General features: G+C 51.1%; 1 protein-coding gene across 4 annotated transcripts in view; it reads left to right on the top strand.

Annotated features, from left to right (window-relative positions):
- IL17B (interleukin 17B) overlaps positions 1–14669 on the top strand; it is a 42965-nt gene extending 28296 nt beyond the window's left edge. For 2 of the 4 annotated variants that reach the window (XM_081495734.1, XM_081495735.1), the window contains 7 exons: positions 929–994; positions 3686–3935; positions 7719–7803; positions 9800–10057; positions 10591–10724; positions 12831–13120; positions 14370–14669. In XM_081495734.1, coding sequence (XP_081351860.1) covers positions 10704–10724; positions 12831–13120; positions 14370–14601 — 543 coding nt within the window. In that variant the 5' untranslated portion in view covers positions 929–994; positions 3686–3935; positions 7719–7803; positions 9800–10057; positions 10591–10703 and the 3' untranslated portion in view covers positions 14602–14669. Of the gene's footprint in view, positions 1–928; positions 995–3682; positions 3936–7718; positions 7804–9799; positions 10058–10590; positions 10725–12830; positions 13121–14369 lie in introns of all 4 variants that reach the window. The other 2 variants (XM_081495732.1, XM_081495731.1) reach the window with 1 other exon arrangement.
- The last annotated feature ends 616 nt before the right edge of the window (positions 14670–15285 follow it).

Here is a 15285-nt window from a genome sequence, read left to right as displayed (position 1 = left end):
TATTTAAATAACCATGGAGATCAAACCAACTCCTAGTCCATGTTTCCCCAAGGAGAAGGGCACTAATCATGACTGCTAATGAAGGGGGTCAGTTTTTCATAGAAGCTAAGAGCAGTGTAATCATTGTTTCACCTGCTTGCCACAGAGCAAGTTCAGGTTCACTGCCCCTGTATGAAAGGGTTATGGTAACAGAGGGGAGTTATTGGAGATAATTTCCAGATGGGAGCAACCTGGTTGGTGGGATTAGGCAAAATTGCTTTAATAGTCCCCTCCAGGCCTTGGCTTAAGTTGACTTTGCTCATCCATCTCTCCTCTTTGCCACAGAGGCCCTCTCCCTGCTCCTTACCCTCACCCCTTCCACATCTCCGCATCTGACACTCCTCAGCAGCCCTCAGGACTGCAGGCTGACTCCAAGCCTTTGTAAACCACCCGGGATTATTAAACAAATCCTATACTTAGAAACCAGGTTTCCTAAACGAAGTGAAAAATGTAACGTTACCCTTTGTTTGTTCACTGGATGCTCAACGCATGTCCCATGACCCAGAGGAGCTGTGACTTTGGGTTTCCAAGAAGCCTTAATAAGGTAATGTTTATAAAGTTCTTAACTTTACAACTCCATCAGAGTACAACTCTGGGAAATGAGGACAAGCTATAATTCCGAGATATCTGCCCCACTCCTTGCCCAGTGGTAAAGAATGTTGTCCCCTTATGTGATGTATGGAAAGCCCTAAGATTGGGATTGAAGGAAGTGCGTTCTGGTCTCAGCTATGACACTGAGCTGCTGTGACATTGTATCAGCCTGCTTCCCTCTCTGGACTTGTGTTTACCCTTCTGTAAAAGAGAGGTCATGGTGTGGGACCTTCTTGTTCTAAAAGTCGCTTGTCACTCTGACATTCTACAGTTTGATTGCTGTGTTTCTCTACCTTAGGGTTGTAACTCAAGCAAGGATTCTCCAGATTTTACTTCTCTTTTCTGGATTCCTCAAAAGGACTTGGTAATGTACCTTGAACTGGATAAATTGGTTGGGGTTGGCAAGACACATGGATGTATCCTTTTGTGCCTCAGCTTTGAACCGTCAAGGTCCTCTCTCATGAGATAAAGTACATTAAAAATAATGTAAAAATGACTTGCATCATAAAAGAACTCTTCAAAGGAATTCAAACTGGTCAACATGAGGAACAGTGGAAAGAACCACTGTTCTGTCTGGAGCTGGTAGGCACTATTCAGTTAACATAATTCCATGGTAACATTATATATAACTGACATTTATTGAGTTCTTTCTGTGAACCAGACTCTGGGCCAAGGGTTTACATCTATCCTCTCAGTTAATCTCATAGCAAATCTGCAAGATAGGTACTTTCTGATGATCCTCACTTTATAGATAAGAGACAGAACCTTAAAGAGATGAAATAATTTGCTTGAAGAAAATAAGTGGTTGGAGCCAAGACTCCAGAGCCTGTCATTGACCTTTGTAAATCCACTGCCTGTATATTTCTGATCCAATTATGGTGCTTGTGGAAGCAAGTATCATGATGAAACTTCTACCACACTGTGTTGCTGAGTGATTCTGATGAGCAGAGCCCACTCAGGCAGCCTACCTAGGACTTGTAGATGAGAAAGGCCCCTTTCCTGGGCCAAGCTTCCAAGAGGATTACTTGTTACTGCAGCACAACTTGGCCCATCCTGACTGATACTACTTGTCACAAGGAGAGGGAACAGCTTTATTCTTTGTATTCTCAAGAGCATATTTGTCATCAGCAGATGGAAGAACAGGGGAGATAGACATTTTTAAAAGAAGTAGAGACTAATAAGAAACTGGGAACATCTGATAAGAGTATCATTGAGATGCCAGCAAAATGACGCGTAAGGTCCCCTTGAGCCTGTGATTCTAAGAAATGGTCTCAAAAACAAGATTCATAAGTGATTCTGGAATGACAGGGTCAGAGCTAGCTCTGTGGTTGAGATAATAAGATAGAATGCAAAGGAATTCCAATATGGAAGACAAAAAATTATGGACATAGTTATGTGATTCCTTGACTGAAGAGCCAAAACCAGTTTTTTCCAAGAGCACACAATGTGGGGGTGGGGGTAGGACGGATGGAGGTCACAGTTAGCCTGACCTTTGAACTCTCTCGGGCGCTGACTCAGAAAACATTTCCCTTGGGCCTTGAGCCCTCTCTTCAGACACATTTCCCTCGAATGTAGGTTTGTCCGTAGAGCATAGCCAGGCTGTGTCAGAAATGATCTGGATGGCTTTCGGTACTGTGTGTGCACTCCCTAATGACAAGGTGCCCACTTCTAACCACAGCCGACATACAATGCTCATTCCCTAACTGGGGCAAAGGTTAGGGTTGGGTGGGGGTCAAAAGTGGCTTTGGAAGCCCAGCCTTTCATCTCAAGCTCTGCCGCCCTTTTACCTACTATATGAACATGGGCAGGTTATTTCCCTTCCCCGGGCCCCAGTTTCAACTCCTGTGAAAATCTTTTTTTTTTCTTTTATTCTTTTAATGTATGACCTCCTGTTAAATGTAGAAGTCTAGTTTCTGGTGTTTTCAGGCATCTGTGTTAACTTTGAAATGAACATTTCAGATAGCACAGTAGTGTAATTAAGCAGAGATCTTAGGGAAAAATCTGAATTCTCACTGTTCTGCCTACTTTTGAGAGCTCCTGTGAAAATCTTACATTTATATAGGATTGATGCCAGGAATAAATAAAGTCACAGATATAAATGTGCTTTGTAGAATGTGACCAGTGTAAGAGGGGTATCACTATTATCACTAGCACAGTTACTTGTAGCATCTGCCTGGGTCCTAGGGCTGGACCACCTCCGTCTCCCAGGGTCAGAAACCTTGAAGCTGTCTTCTAACAGCAGAAGAGTGGATTGGGGCTTCTTTCCTGGGAACCAGACTTTGGAAATAGATTCTACACTAGGCATTTCTTCCTCTTTCCCCACAAATACAGTATTTATGAGAACTGACCTTCCAATGGAAATTTGGCAAGATTTCACATTCTGGAGACATTGTACCTTCCTCCACATGCCCCGAGGGTTGAGGTCATAGGCTTCCCAGGAGATGCAGGAGTTCCCATGGATACAAGAGGTACAAGGGACTGAGAAGAGAGGGGCCCAGCAAGACCCTAAGTCACAGGCTTGTCCTAAAATGTTGATATTGATACTGTTACCTCGACTCTCCTCTAAAAGAATATGAGCTGGGGAACTGTTTTAACTGTTCACTGCTGTACACCCAGTGCCTAGAACAATGCCTGGTACATAGTTGGTGCTCAGTATATATTTGTTAAGTGAAGGGAATAAACCCTTCTCAAGACTTCTTAAGGCTCTTCCTTGCTCCTACCTTGAAGGTCACAGCTCCTAGAAACTTACAGAGCCTCCCAGACAAGGTATTTAAACCACCACTTGGTGCGTCTTCTCAATGTTGTCTCCCAAGAGGTTCAGGCCACAGGGACAAGCTTCTGTTGGGAGGCCTGGGTTGAGTTCACTGCAGCTCTAAGAGCCTGCAAGTTTTGGAGGCTGTTTTCTGGTCGGGGGAGGCAGGGTGGGGATGGAATCCTTGGCTCTGGTCATCAGGGCCTCTTGGTAAGGAGTGAAGGTGATGGATCTTGGAGTCTCTGCCTGTCTTCCAAGTGGTGCATAGTGAGTAGCCTTGGGGTTTCTCTCTTTTCTTAGCAGGTCCTGCCCCAGTCACAGCGGGGCCCAGACTCTGGAGCCAGGCGCTTGAGAAGCACATATGAATAAGGTGTGTCCAAGGCCTGCAAGAAGCTTCCGCCTGATGGCTCTTCAAATCAATATTGAAACAAAACCCACACAGGCAAGACCCCATCCACAAATTTGCGATCATGCAGGTATACTCCAAAACCTGGGCAACAAAAACAGCACTATCTGAGCCAGTAGCTGAAGCCAATATGTAAGTCAGACTTTGGTGAGTACCATCCACTGTTAGCTGTGTTGCGGGGAGCAGGTCTTTGAACCCAAGCTGCAAGGGAAGTGTCCCCCCTCCCCCTTCCCTTCCCTCCCAGGACTCCTCTCCCATAAGCAGCTGTGAGACACCACTGCCTTCTCTGCTTATCCCCCACAGCACAAGCTTCCTCCTCCTCTGGGGTCCAGGCTCTGGGGCTCTGAAGAGAACATTTCTCACCCTTTTCCTGCTTCCCCTAGAGGATGGGGCTTCCCACCCAAAATAGGTGCAGACCCACCCAGCAAGAGGAGGGGGGCTGACAGTTTGCGGGGAGGAAGTCAGAACTCTGGATTTTGTAAGTCCAGACGTCCTGTAAACTCTGACCAGATTATAAACATCCCCCGGGACTGAGGGGAGGATATGCTGGTGGGCAGGGGGCCCGGCGCCTCCATCTGCCATGAGGACAGGCTGTTTATTCCACATCCCTCACAGGCCCCCTTGGGCTCCTTCCTGTCTAGGTCTGGGCAAGTAGAGGCAGGCAGGACAGCCCTGCATGGGGGCCTGAGGCCTCAGACGTCAGACTTGACCTCTCCAGGCTGGAAGGGAACTTATAAAGCTCAGAGAGGACAGCTCTCTCTTTTTCTTGAATTTCTCTCACAACTGGTCTCTGGCCTCCACTAGAACACCTCGGCTAATGGGGAGCTCACTCTTTCCCAGGGCAGTCTATGCTATTACTGGCACTCTGGCAGCTGAAAAGTTCTAGAAGAAAGTGATTCTAGAATTGTTTGGTGTGACCTGATTGAGCACAGCTAAGAATAATGTGTAGCATAGCCATTCACTGAGCCCACACTGTGCCAGGTGCTTTATGTACGTTTTCCCATTAAATTTGCCCTCCTCTAAAGGAAGACACAGGCTCAGAAGAGTTAGGTTACTTGCCCGAGGTGACTCAGCTGTTTCGTGGTGGGGCTGGGATGCAGTTGCTGTAATTCAAAGTCTATGCTTTAAATATTAATCTATACTGGTTCTTCACAATCAGAAAGCAAAAATAGCACACATACCACAAAAACACCATACAACAAACACAGTCACACACAAACCAACCATATTACTATAAAAGCAACCCAAACTAGCCAAATCTTAAGTATCCATTATATGTGGGCAAATCATAATTTTTATGATAAAGCCATTTTAACAACCCTATGAGGCAACTGAGGCTCACTGAAGTAGCAAAAAAATGGATGTGACAGAGCAAGTGTCCAAGCACCATTTCTGAAGTCTGCAATTGCCACTATACCCTATTGCATGATAGGAGGAACTGTAGTATAATGAAAGATAAGACCTTTATCACTGTTATTTTCAACAGCAAAAGCTTTGAAAAGTGGGATGTGCAGCCTCAGAGACAAATGATCGCCCTACACTGGAGGTGTCCAGCAAAGATGCTTTAAAAGGAGTTCTTACACTAGTTAGGGCTAACACAAGATATTCCCCAGTGTCAATCTGCAACCCAGAAACACAAACTTGACATTTTCAAGGCTGAATCCTGGGTGGAAGGGTGGCCTCGGCCACCCAGTCCCAGAGCACAAGCCCACCTCTTAGAGTCCTACCCGGCCTCCGCTCACGTTTCCTTGACTGCCCCTGGAAACGGAGGCATTGGCTCCTGGCCTGGGCAGAGGGTCATGTGGACGTGGTGGGCCTTCTGCATATCCCAGTGGCCGCCCATTCACCCAGGCCTTGCCCTTTTTTGAGAACTGGGAGCTTTCTGGCTGGGTCTGTTCCCACCAACAGCGTTCCTGTCCAGGGAGCTTAAAATAGTGCCTCTTGGCTGGGGCCCTGAAGCGAGCAGTGAGGGAGGCATTTGTGCAAATATGGGCCTGGGAGAAGAACTCCTACCCCGAGAGGGTGGGGGATGGGGTGGGCAGCTCGGCAGGAGAGCCAAGACCTCCAGTGGAGGATGCGCCCTCTTGGCCACAGCCCCCTCCATCTTGCAGCAGAGGCGCCTGCTAGTCTCCTTCTGCCTCCTCTGACCTTACTGGGTCCACTTGGGCAAATCTCTACACTGAATCCCACAGGCCTTCCTGGCTCAGCCAAGGCTCCAGGGTGGGCCCATGGGGAACAGGGACCTCTACATTCTTCTGCTGGTTCTATCCTTGTTCCCCTATCACAATGCCCTTCTTACCCAGGAACATCCTAGGTAGCAACCTTTTTTAGAAAAAAAATTATACATTTAGCTGCGCCAGGTCTTAGCTGTGGCACGTGGGATCTTTAGTTGCAGCATGCAAACTCTTAGTTGCAGCATGTGGGGTCTAGTTCTCTGGCTAGGAATCAAACCTGGGCCCCCTGCATTGGGAAGGTGAAGTGTTAGCCACTGGACCACCAGGAAGGTCCCCAGAAGCATACTTTGGAAGGCCCAAGTCAAAACTTGTTTTAACGATCACAGTGACAATTGCAGCTGCCACTGATTGCGGGCTTTTGTCAGGTGCTCTGCTAAGGGCTATAACATGCATTATCTCGTTTGGTCCCCACAACCATCCACTGAGAGCCAAGTTACTATTATCTCTACTGTGCATAAGAAACTAAGTTCAGAGATGCCAAGTAACTTTCCTGAGGTCACAGAGCTCTGAAGTGGCAGAGGCAGAATTAAAACTCAGGTCTGTCAACCTCTGGAGTCTGAACTCTGACATCCTGGGCTGCATCTTCTCCTCTGGGTCCCCGCTCCTCTGGCCTCCCATGCTCCATCCCAACATTACCACCCTGTGTCACATATATATAGCTGTTTGGATTGAATCCATCAGGTATTTAGTGAATACCTACTATGAGCCAGGAATATTGCTGGTGCCAGACCCACAGCCTGGGAACTCTTAGATCCCTATGAGGACTCTGTTTGGGCTTGGGTTCAGTGATGGCCCCAACATGCAGGATCTGGTTTGACGATGTCAAGGTGTGGCTGAGGCAAGCATAGACCCTCCTCAATGACCAGCTGACCAGTTGGACATTCCTGCCTCCTTGCTGGCTGTGATGCCCCTCTCCTTCCTGCACAGCAGGAAACAGCATGCATGGGAATCAAATTTGCTTTGAATTCTCTGTGACTCTGGGCTCTCTGAGCCTCAGTTTCTCCATATGTAGATTCAGAATAAAATTAAGACCTCACCACAGGGTGGTTGGAAGGATTTAATAAAGCAGTGCACGTGAGACTTCCCTGGTGGTCCAGTGGTTAAGACTCCATGCTTCCAATGCAGAAGGCACGGGTTCAATCCCTGGTCGGCAGACTGAGATCCCATTTGTTGAGCAGTGTGGCCAAAAGATTAAAAAACAAACAACTACAAAAAACAATGCTCATGAAAGACTTATCACTGTACTAGGTTGTCTAAGTGGAGGAAGAAATAGTAACACACTCCAGTATTCTTGCCTGGGAAATCCCATGGACAGAGGAGCCTGATGGGCTACTGTCCATGGGGTTGCAAGAGTTGGACGCGACTGAGCGGCTGAGCATGCATGCATGCAGGTAGTCTAAGTAGAATTAAGCAGCAGCTATTATTACTTATTGTTTTCCTGAAGATTACGTTGTCCTGGTGCCAGAGGCCTAGGGCCTAACACATGGAAGGTGCTCCAAGTAAAGGCAGTCACACAGCAGACAGAAGCCACCACCCAGCCCCTGCCCCCTCACTCCTGGCTGGTTGTGTGTCATGCAGTTCCTGCTCTGATGTGGAAGGTGTCCCAGGCACTGGTCCTTATCAACTCTAGGGTTGCTCTGGCGGCCATGGGCAGGCACAAGCCTTTTACTTACCTGGTTCCCTTGTTTTCATCCAGGGAAAAGGAGTGGCTGGTGTGAAAGTTCTGCCAGGGTTTGCCTGCTCCTCAGGGACATCTGGCTTTCTGGTGGTGCCACCTGGCGGTGAGTACAGAACTGCTTCTAGCTGGGCGGCCTCCGAGGGACCTGGTGGCTCTGAGCACGACCATTTCCTGCCCCTCGTTCTCCAGCCCATGAAGCCCTTCCCTCATTCCCCTTTATTGATAACTGACTGTGAGAAAAGATCTAAGGGGTCTCTGTGGGGTCTCTGTTATCATGCCTCCTTCAGGCCTGGCTCTGACCTGCGAGGTAAGGTCCCTCAGTGGTCAGCCAGGGTTCATCCTCAGGATATCCGTCAGGTCTGATGACTTCTCAGTGGTTTCTAGAAACCAAGGTTGGAAGAACGGGCCTGCTTCCTGGCTTGAGCTGGCCCAGGAATGGGAAACCCAATGATGGTAACTGGGCCCATCCTTGACTCCTCCCTGAACCTGCTTAAGTATCCACAGATCCCCCTCCCCTCTCTGGGGCCACCAGAGGGACTGGCCTGGCTTCTAGGTTTTCCGTCCTTTAAAAAAATATTTGAATTTATTTATTTGCCTGTGTCAGGTCTCAGTTGTGGCATGTGGGATCTTCAATTGTAGCATATGAACTCTTAGTTGCGGCATGTGGGATCTAGTTCCCTGACCAGGGATTGAATCCAGGCCCCCTGATTAAGAATTAGGAGAATAAATTGTGCTTGAACCAGCCTTACCCAGCTTTGCACCAGCATGCTGTGTGAGCTTGGGTAGGGCCTGTCCCTCCCTGGGCCTTGGTCTCCCTGTGGGAGAATGGTGATGGGGCAGGTGATGAGTGAGGAGCCCTGTGGTTCCCTGACTGGGGCCTTGGTAAGGTGCAGATTCCTGGGGCTCCCTCAGAACTCTGAGGCCAGGACCCTGGAATCTGTGTGATGTTGGAAGCTGAGGCAGCCAAGCCCTGTCTTTGGGAGATGGAAGCCCGCAGTGTGTGTTGCTGGCAGGGAAGAAGAGTGTGGTGGTTTCAGGGGTCCTGAGAAGCTGAGGAACCCCCTTGTAGCCCAATCACCATCTTTTAATTTCTCCCTTTCTGTGGATGCAGGGAGGGGCCCCCCAACTGCATGTCTGTGGGACCCCACCAGCAGCAGCAGCAGAAGGGCAGCAAGAAGGCTGCACAGGTTACAACCAGCTTGCCTCCATCCTTTGCCTCCTCATGCTGGCTGTTTCACATGTCCAAAGGACAGTGGTGTTGGGGTTGGGGCAGCCTGGGGTGGGACTGGGGGCCTTTGTTGCTTGAGGAGGTATTTTCAGAGTCCCCCTCCCTCTGGAGTTTCCAACGATAGAATAGAGCCCTGTCTAGTATTTGACCAAATATGGTGGTATCTCTCATGAGCTCAAGCCTCAGCCAGCTTCTCAGTTATGCTGTGGAAACCTGCCCCGGACAGATTAATCTTGTGACATTCAGGAGCGCCTTGCACCCTGCGTTCTTCCCCTCGGCGATTCCTGTAAATGGCCAAGAGTGGCCCCAAACAGGATGGTGTAGTCCTGGAGCCTGTGCTCTGTGTCCCTCCCCTGTCCTCTTCACATCCCCTTTCACCTCCTCCTCAGGGGAGCTCGCTTGCTCACGTTCAGCTGGGCTGTTCACTTAAGGGGAGAGACCCAGACCAGGTCCATCCAGCACATGATTCCTAGACAAAAGGACCTGGGATTACCTAAGCTCGTGAAATTTTGGCCAGAGGCTGTGAGGTCCAAAGCTCTCAGCCAGGAGGGGGGGCCCAAAGAGGTAGAAAGGAGAGTTGGCTGGGCCATGAGAACTGTGCTTGCTCTAACGCTAAATACAATAGCTAACGTTCCCAAGAACAATTACGCTATTATTGTACAGTGATAGTCTTCATAATAGACAGCTATGTTTATTGAGCACATACAACATGCCAGGCACAGTGTCACTGTTTAATGTGGCTTATTTCCCTTAGTCCTAGTAACAATCCCTAGAGGTTGTTCTAGACACAGGGGAAATGAGACTCAGAAAGATTTCCAGGAGAGATGGGCCAGGCCACCACTGATTCCTGGGCATGGCTCCCATTTTACAGAGAAGGAAACTGAGGCTGAGAGAGGATGGAAGCCACAAGCAGCCACGCAGGGACAGGCCCTTGGAGTGGAGACCTTCTCTACATGAGGGGGAGCATTGCATCCAGAAGGCCGGGATAACCGGCCATCAAGTCCTCATGGACTTGGCCCTCGTGAGAGCACACAGATTCAGAAACATGTTCATAGCAGGCTGGAACTGTGCAGAAAATATGCCAAGAAAAGCAGCAAGGGGGGTGGATAAAGCCCTGCCTGGAGACCAGGTATGAACCCCAGCTCTGGCATCCCTCACTCACTATATAATCCTAGACAAGTCCCTTCTTCACTCTGGCCTCAGTTTCCCTGCCTGGGAACTATGGGGGTGCCAAGGGCCTCTGAGCTCACCTGGGGCTGGCTGAGGCCAGAGTGCCTGAGGCTGTTTCCCTGGGAGATGGGGCCTGTGTCCTGCTCCTGGCCAGTGTGCTCCGAGAACATTTGCTGTCCTGACCAACGGACAGCCTGTCCCTCCTCCGCCCTCTCCCCCTTGCCATCCCCCAAACTAACGAAGCTGATTGTCTTAGGTGGCCCTGTGGGTGCTGGCTGGGCGGCCGGCCGCAGGCCACAGGCGGAGGTGCCACCCACCAGAGCCCCACCAGACACACAGGGCATTGTCCCTCAGTCAACAGCCCCTGGGCACCTCAGCCCAGCTCCTGGCCTGCCCCCACGCCCTTCACCGCCTGCCACTGCGCCAGGCCCGCCAGCTGGGAGCCCAAGGTTCCCAGGCGATGACGAGCCCACCCACCCACTCCCCCGGCAGCCCCCTGATGAGCTATAATTGCTGTGCTGAGTCCTGTTGCTGCCATTCTCGTGGCGGAGGCATCTGGGGTTCCAGGCGGGCGGCAGCTGCAGGCTGATCGCCTGGCTCGCGGGATGGACTGGCCGCACAACCTGGTACGTGGCGATTCCCCACCCCACCCCCACTCCTTTTTAGGGCCTGAGTGTTTCTTTACTTCTCCTCCATTGATTAATGGCCGCCTCTGTTTGGCTTGGAATCTGCAGAGGCGAGTTCTCCCTCTGTCCTGTCCCCCAGGACGAGAGAGAAACAGAGACTGGTCTCAGAGCCTGCAGCTATGGCCAGCAGCTCCGGCTCCTGAGCTGGGCGCAGCCCCACTGCACCAAGGCCCTTTCAGGCCAAAGGCAACTGAGGAGATCTTGGCAATCTCAGTTATCGGGGTTTTTCCAGAGTCTGTCCTGAGATCCAGGCTTTATGACCTTGGGCAGGTCCTTCTGTTTCTCTGTTTCCCATCTATAAAGGGATGGAGGGAGATGGGTTCTCTTCTGAATTTCTCTGAGTGGAGAGCCAGGGTTTAAGAATGCCATGTGAGAAGCTCAGATGAGAAAGCCTATTGTTAGGGAGATGTCTTTCTGTACCAGCGACTTGAATCTGTCATGGATTTGGTGCCAAGAAATGGTTCTACCAAGAGGGGCTCTGCTGAAACTTGTTTGCAAGGGTCAAGACTGGCTGGGTAGGCAGGAGAGATCAGCACAGGCCATGCGGGTGGCAAGGTGAGGGGTCCAGGGCAGGTAGGAGCCTGACTAGGCTCAGGGAGGAGATGAAGTCCCCTCTGGAGGCTTCTCCCTTATGATCAGCCCTGGCTCCCACCCAAGTCCTGGCCCTCCTCTCCCAGCTTCCTGTGGAGTCTGCATTCTGCTGGGCACCCAGGTCCTCTCCCATGTGAATGAGAGGCTTTCCTGATGCTGCTTGTTGTGCAGGGAGAGGTGGACAGCAGCGGGTGGGGGTGGACAAGGTGTCGGGAAGGCAGATGGTTGGGGCGTGGAGGAGGGGAGAACCAGTGTCATGGAGTTCATCAGGGGTCTTTGGCCATGACCTGCACAGATCACCAACTTCATCTCCTGCCCTCACCTCCTGTCCACTCTCTTTCAGCCCCACCGTTTCCTTTCAGCAAAATTTTAAGCTGCTGAAACTTCCTCTCACACAGTTCCCTCCCCGACCTCCATACCATTTTTACGCTCCCTCTGCCCATATCTGCCTCTGTCTTATTCTTCAAACCTCACCAGACATGCCCCCTTCCCCAGAAAGGCTTTGCAAGGCCACCCCACTGCCACCAGGCTAAGCGGGCAGCCCCGCTCGTCTCTGACCGCACGCTGTGGTCCCACCCTCACCTTGCTGCTAGCGAGACTTAGCTGCTTGTTTCTTGTTCACCAGCTCTTTTCCTTGCCAGACTGCAGGCTGCAGACGGGCAGGGGTGGTGACAGGCATTCACTCAGCAAATGTTCACTAAATACCCAAGTGCCTGGTACTGTGCAGAGAGGGGGGACAAGGCAGTATGTGGAAATGGATAGAGCGCTGGCTCTCACGGAGTCTGTGCTTAGTGGGGGCCTGACTTGTGAAAGGATAGGATCACACGTACACTGGAAGACGGCAGTCATGAAGGAGGCATGGGGTGCTGAGAGCCCAAGAAGGTCCACGGAGGCCTCCCTAAGGAAGTGACACTGGAGCCAAGACATGTGGGGGTGACTGCAGGAAGCAGCCTGTGCCAGGTCCTTGTGCGGGAAGGAGCACGGGGAGAGGAAGTTTTGAGAGAAGGCCTGAGACTGAATCATCTGTAGAAGAGGAAGCCAGGTGTGATTTGAGGAGGGAGAACACAGCAGAGGTCTGGCCTGGGAAGGTGATATTAGTAGGTTGGCATTCCAACCCATCGTTGGGCAGGTGTGGAGAATTGATCGGAAGGAGCCAGGGGGAGATGTGGAGTACCAGGTGGGAAGCTGCTGAGCTGTCCAGGAAAGTGAGGCTGTTGGTGCACGTAGAGAATTGGATAGGAGGGGAGGTTTTTAAGAGGTGCAACAGGATTTAGTGATGAATGTGGCATGCACATGTATCAATACAGGTGTGGTGGACTGGTGGGACCAGGCCGGGGCTTGACAGGTGGCCCCCCTAGAGGCCTTTCTTCTTCTCTCCTCCTTCCTTGTGCCCTGAGTCTTGGCCTAGGCAGTGACCTGTCTCTCCTACCTTTGACCTGTGGCCTTCCTCCCCAGCTGTTCCTTCTCACCATCTCCATCTTCCTGGGGCTGGGCCAGCCCAGGAACCCCAAAGGCAAGAGAAAGGGCCCAGGGCGGCCTGGGACCCTGGCCCCTGGGCCTCACCAGTTGCCACTGGACCTGGTGTCCCAGGCAAAGCCCTATGCCCGCATGGAGGAATATGAGAGGAACCTGGGGGAGATGGTGGCCCAGCTGAGGAACAGCTCTGAGCCGGCCAGGAGGAAGTGCGAGGTCAACCTGCAGCTGTGGCTGTCCAACAAGAGGAGCCTGTCACCCTGGGGCTACAGGTAGGCCAGGCCAGGCAGCTGTGGGAAAGCTTTGTATTGGGGGCTGGAGGGGATTCCCTGCCCACCCTCCCTGTCAAGAGTGAAGACCTTGGATTCAGAGGCCTAGGTCTGCATCCTGGCTCTGCCTTTTATTGGCTGTGTGGCTTTGGGCAAGTTGCTTAGCCTCTCTGAGCCTCAGATTCCTCAACTATAAGTGGAGGTGATAGTAGTTTCTACTTCACTGGCTTGTTATGAAATGAGATATCCATGCCGGACACTGATGTTGTGTTCTCCAAGTCTCCAGTGAAGGGCCTGAAAGGCCTTCCCCTATTGCCACGTCCTCCAGCTCAGAGTGCCTGGTACACAGCTCTAGTTACAGCACTTTTAGGCAGTACTGAGTTGGCTGTGTGCACATCCATCTCTCACACTAGATGGGACCATCCCAGTGCCTGTATCAGAATCATCTAAGGATTCTCACACCCCGTCCAATCAAAATCTCCAGGGACGAAGCCCAGCAAGTAGCATTTTCTACATCTCCACATGGTTAGGATACACCGCTGGGCTTGGGAATCAAGACCTGCTGCCCTAGGGGACAGCAGTGGTGTCTTACCTTGGTTGTAGCTCCACTTCCCAGCACAGCACCTGGCACACAGAAGGGGCCACAAGTATACCTGTTGATTAAATAATAAAGAAAAGGACTGACCCTGAGGGGTCCTCACTCATGAACTCAGGCCAAAGATTTTTAGCCACACAATTTATATCCTGAGACTCTAGAACAGTATGTTCATAGAACTTTTTGTGATAGTGTAAAGTCCAGTGTGGTAGCCACTAGCCTCATGTGTCTCCTGAGTGAGTGCTTAGAATGTGGCTAGTGTCACTGAAGAGCTAGTTTTGATTATTTTAAGCTCGAAGAGCCCCATGTTGCTAGTGGCTCCCATACCTGGAAAGTGGTAACTGAAAGGGTCTGTAAAGACCTTCTGAAGCCTGACTGCTACTTTGCTGTGCCCTTGACCTTCTTGGGGATCTTATGAGTATGTAGGCTCTGATTCAGGAGGTCTGGGGTAGGGGGAGGTTCTGCATTTCTAACAAGCTCCCGAACAATGCTGATGCTGCAGGCCCACAAGTCCACTGCCTGTCCTCCACATGGCACACGCTTGCTGTGCAGTCGAAACCTGGGCTAGGAAAGGCAGGGGCATGGTGGTGGGTGCCGGTTTGTCTTTCCCGTGACCTTCCTTCTTTCTGCCCTGTGCTCTCTCCTGCCTTCCCACAGCATCAACCATGACCCCAGCCGCATTCCTGCAGACCTGCCGGAGGCGCGGTGCTTGTGTCTGGGCTGCGTGAACCCCTTCACCATGCAGGAGGACCGCAGCATGGTGAGCGTGCCCGTGTTCAGCCAGGTGCCTGTGCGTCGCCGCCTCTGCCCGCTGCCGCCTCGCACTGGGCCCTGCCGCCAGCGCGCGGTCATGGAGACCATCGCCGTGGGCTGCACCTGCATCTTCTGAGACAGCCCTCCCCGCACTCCCTTGACGAGCAAGGCGATGAAAAGTAAAAGCTGTCTTTTGTAAAGCAAGACCTTGGGTTTGCTCCTTGTGGCTCTGAAGCCAAAACTGGGTGGGAGGTAGATTTTGATCAATGTGGAGGAAGATTTTCCATCTCCCAGAGTTCTTCAACACTGAGATGGGTTATTACAAAACTGTACATTCATTTATACCATTTAAGTGTTAGTCTCTCAGTCTTGTCTGACTCTTTGCAACCCCATGGACTATAGCCTGCCAGGCTCCTCCATCCTTGGAATTCTCCAGGCAAGAATACTAGAGTAGGTTGCCATTCCCTTCTCCAGAGGACCTTTCCAACCCAGGGATTGAACCTGGGTCTGCTACATTTCAGGCAGATTCTTTACCATCTGAGTCACCTAGGAAGTCCTTTCTATCATTTAGGACAGTCAGATACTTTCTTTGCATTTATAAGCCTTTATTTCAGCCACATTATTGGAGCTTTGTTGGTTGAAACCTATCTAGGTGTGAACAAGGGCTGATTCTCCCTGATGAAGTCAAGGGCCACTGCAAACAAGCCCTTGCTGGGTCAGGAGTGGGGGGGTGGGGGTGGGGGAGCAGCAGGTGGGGGAGGGGACTGAGACTTTGTGTTTCTAATGCAGTAATTCCCAGGTGATACTGATGCTGCTGGTA

Source organism: Giraffa tippelskirchi, chromosome 6 (genome assembly GCF_054371585.1).
Source record: "Giraffa tippelskirchi isolate mGirTip1 chromosome 6, T2T-mGirTip1v1.2.pri, whole genome shotgun sequence".
In the NCBI taxonomy this organism is placed as follows: domain Eukaryota; kingdom Metazoa; phylum Chordata; class Mammalia; order Artiodactyla; family Giraffidae; genus Giraffa; species Giraffa tippelskirchi.
This window is presented reverse-complemented; position numbering and strand designations above follow the sequence as displayed.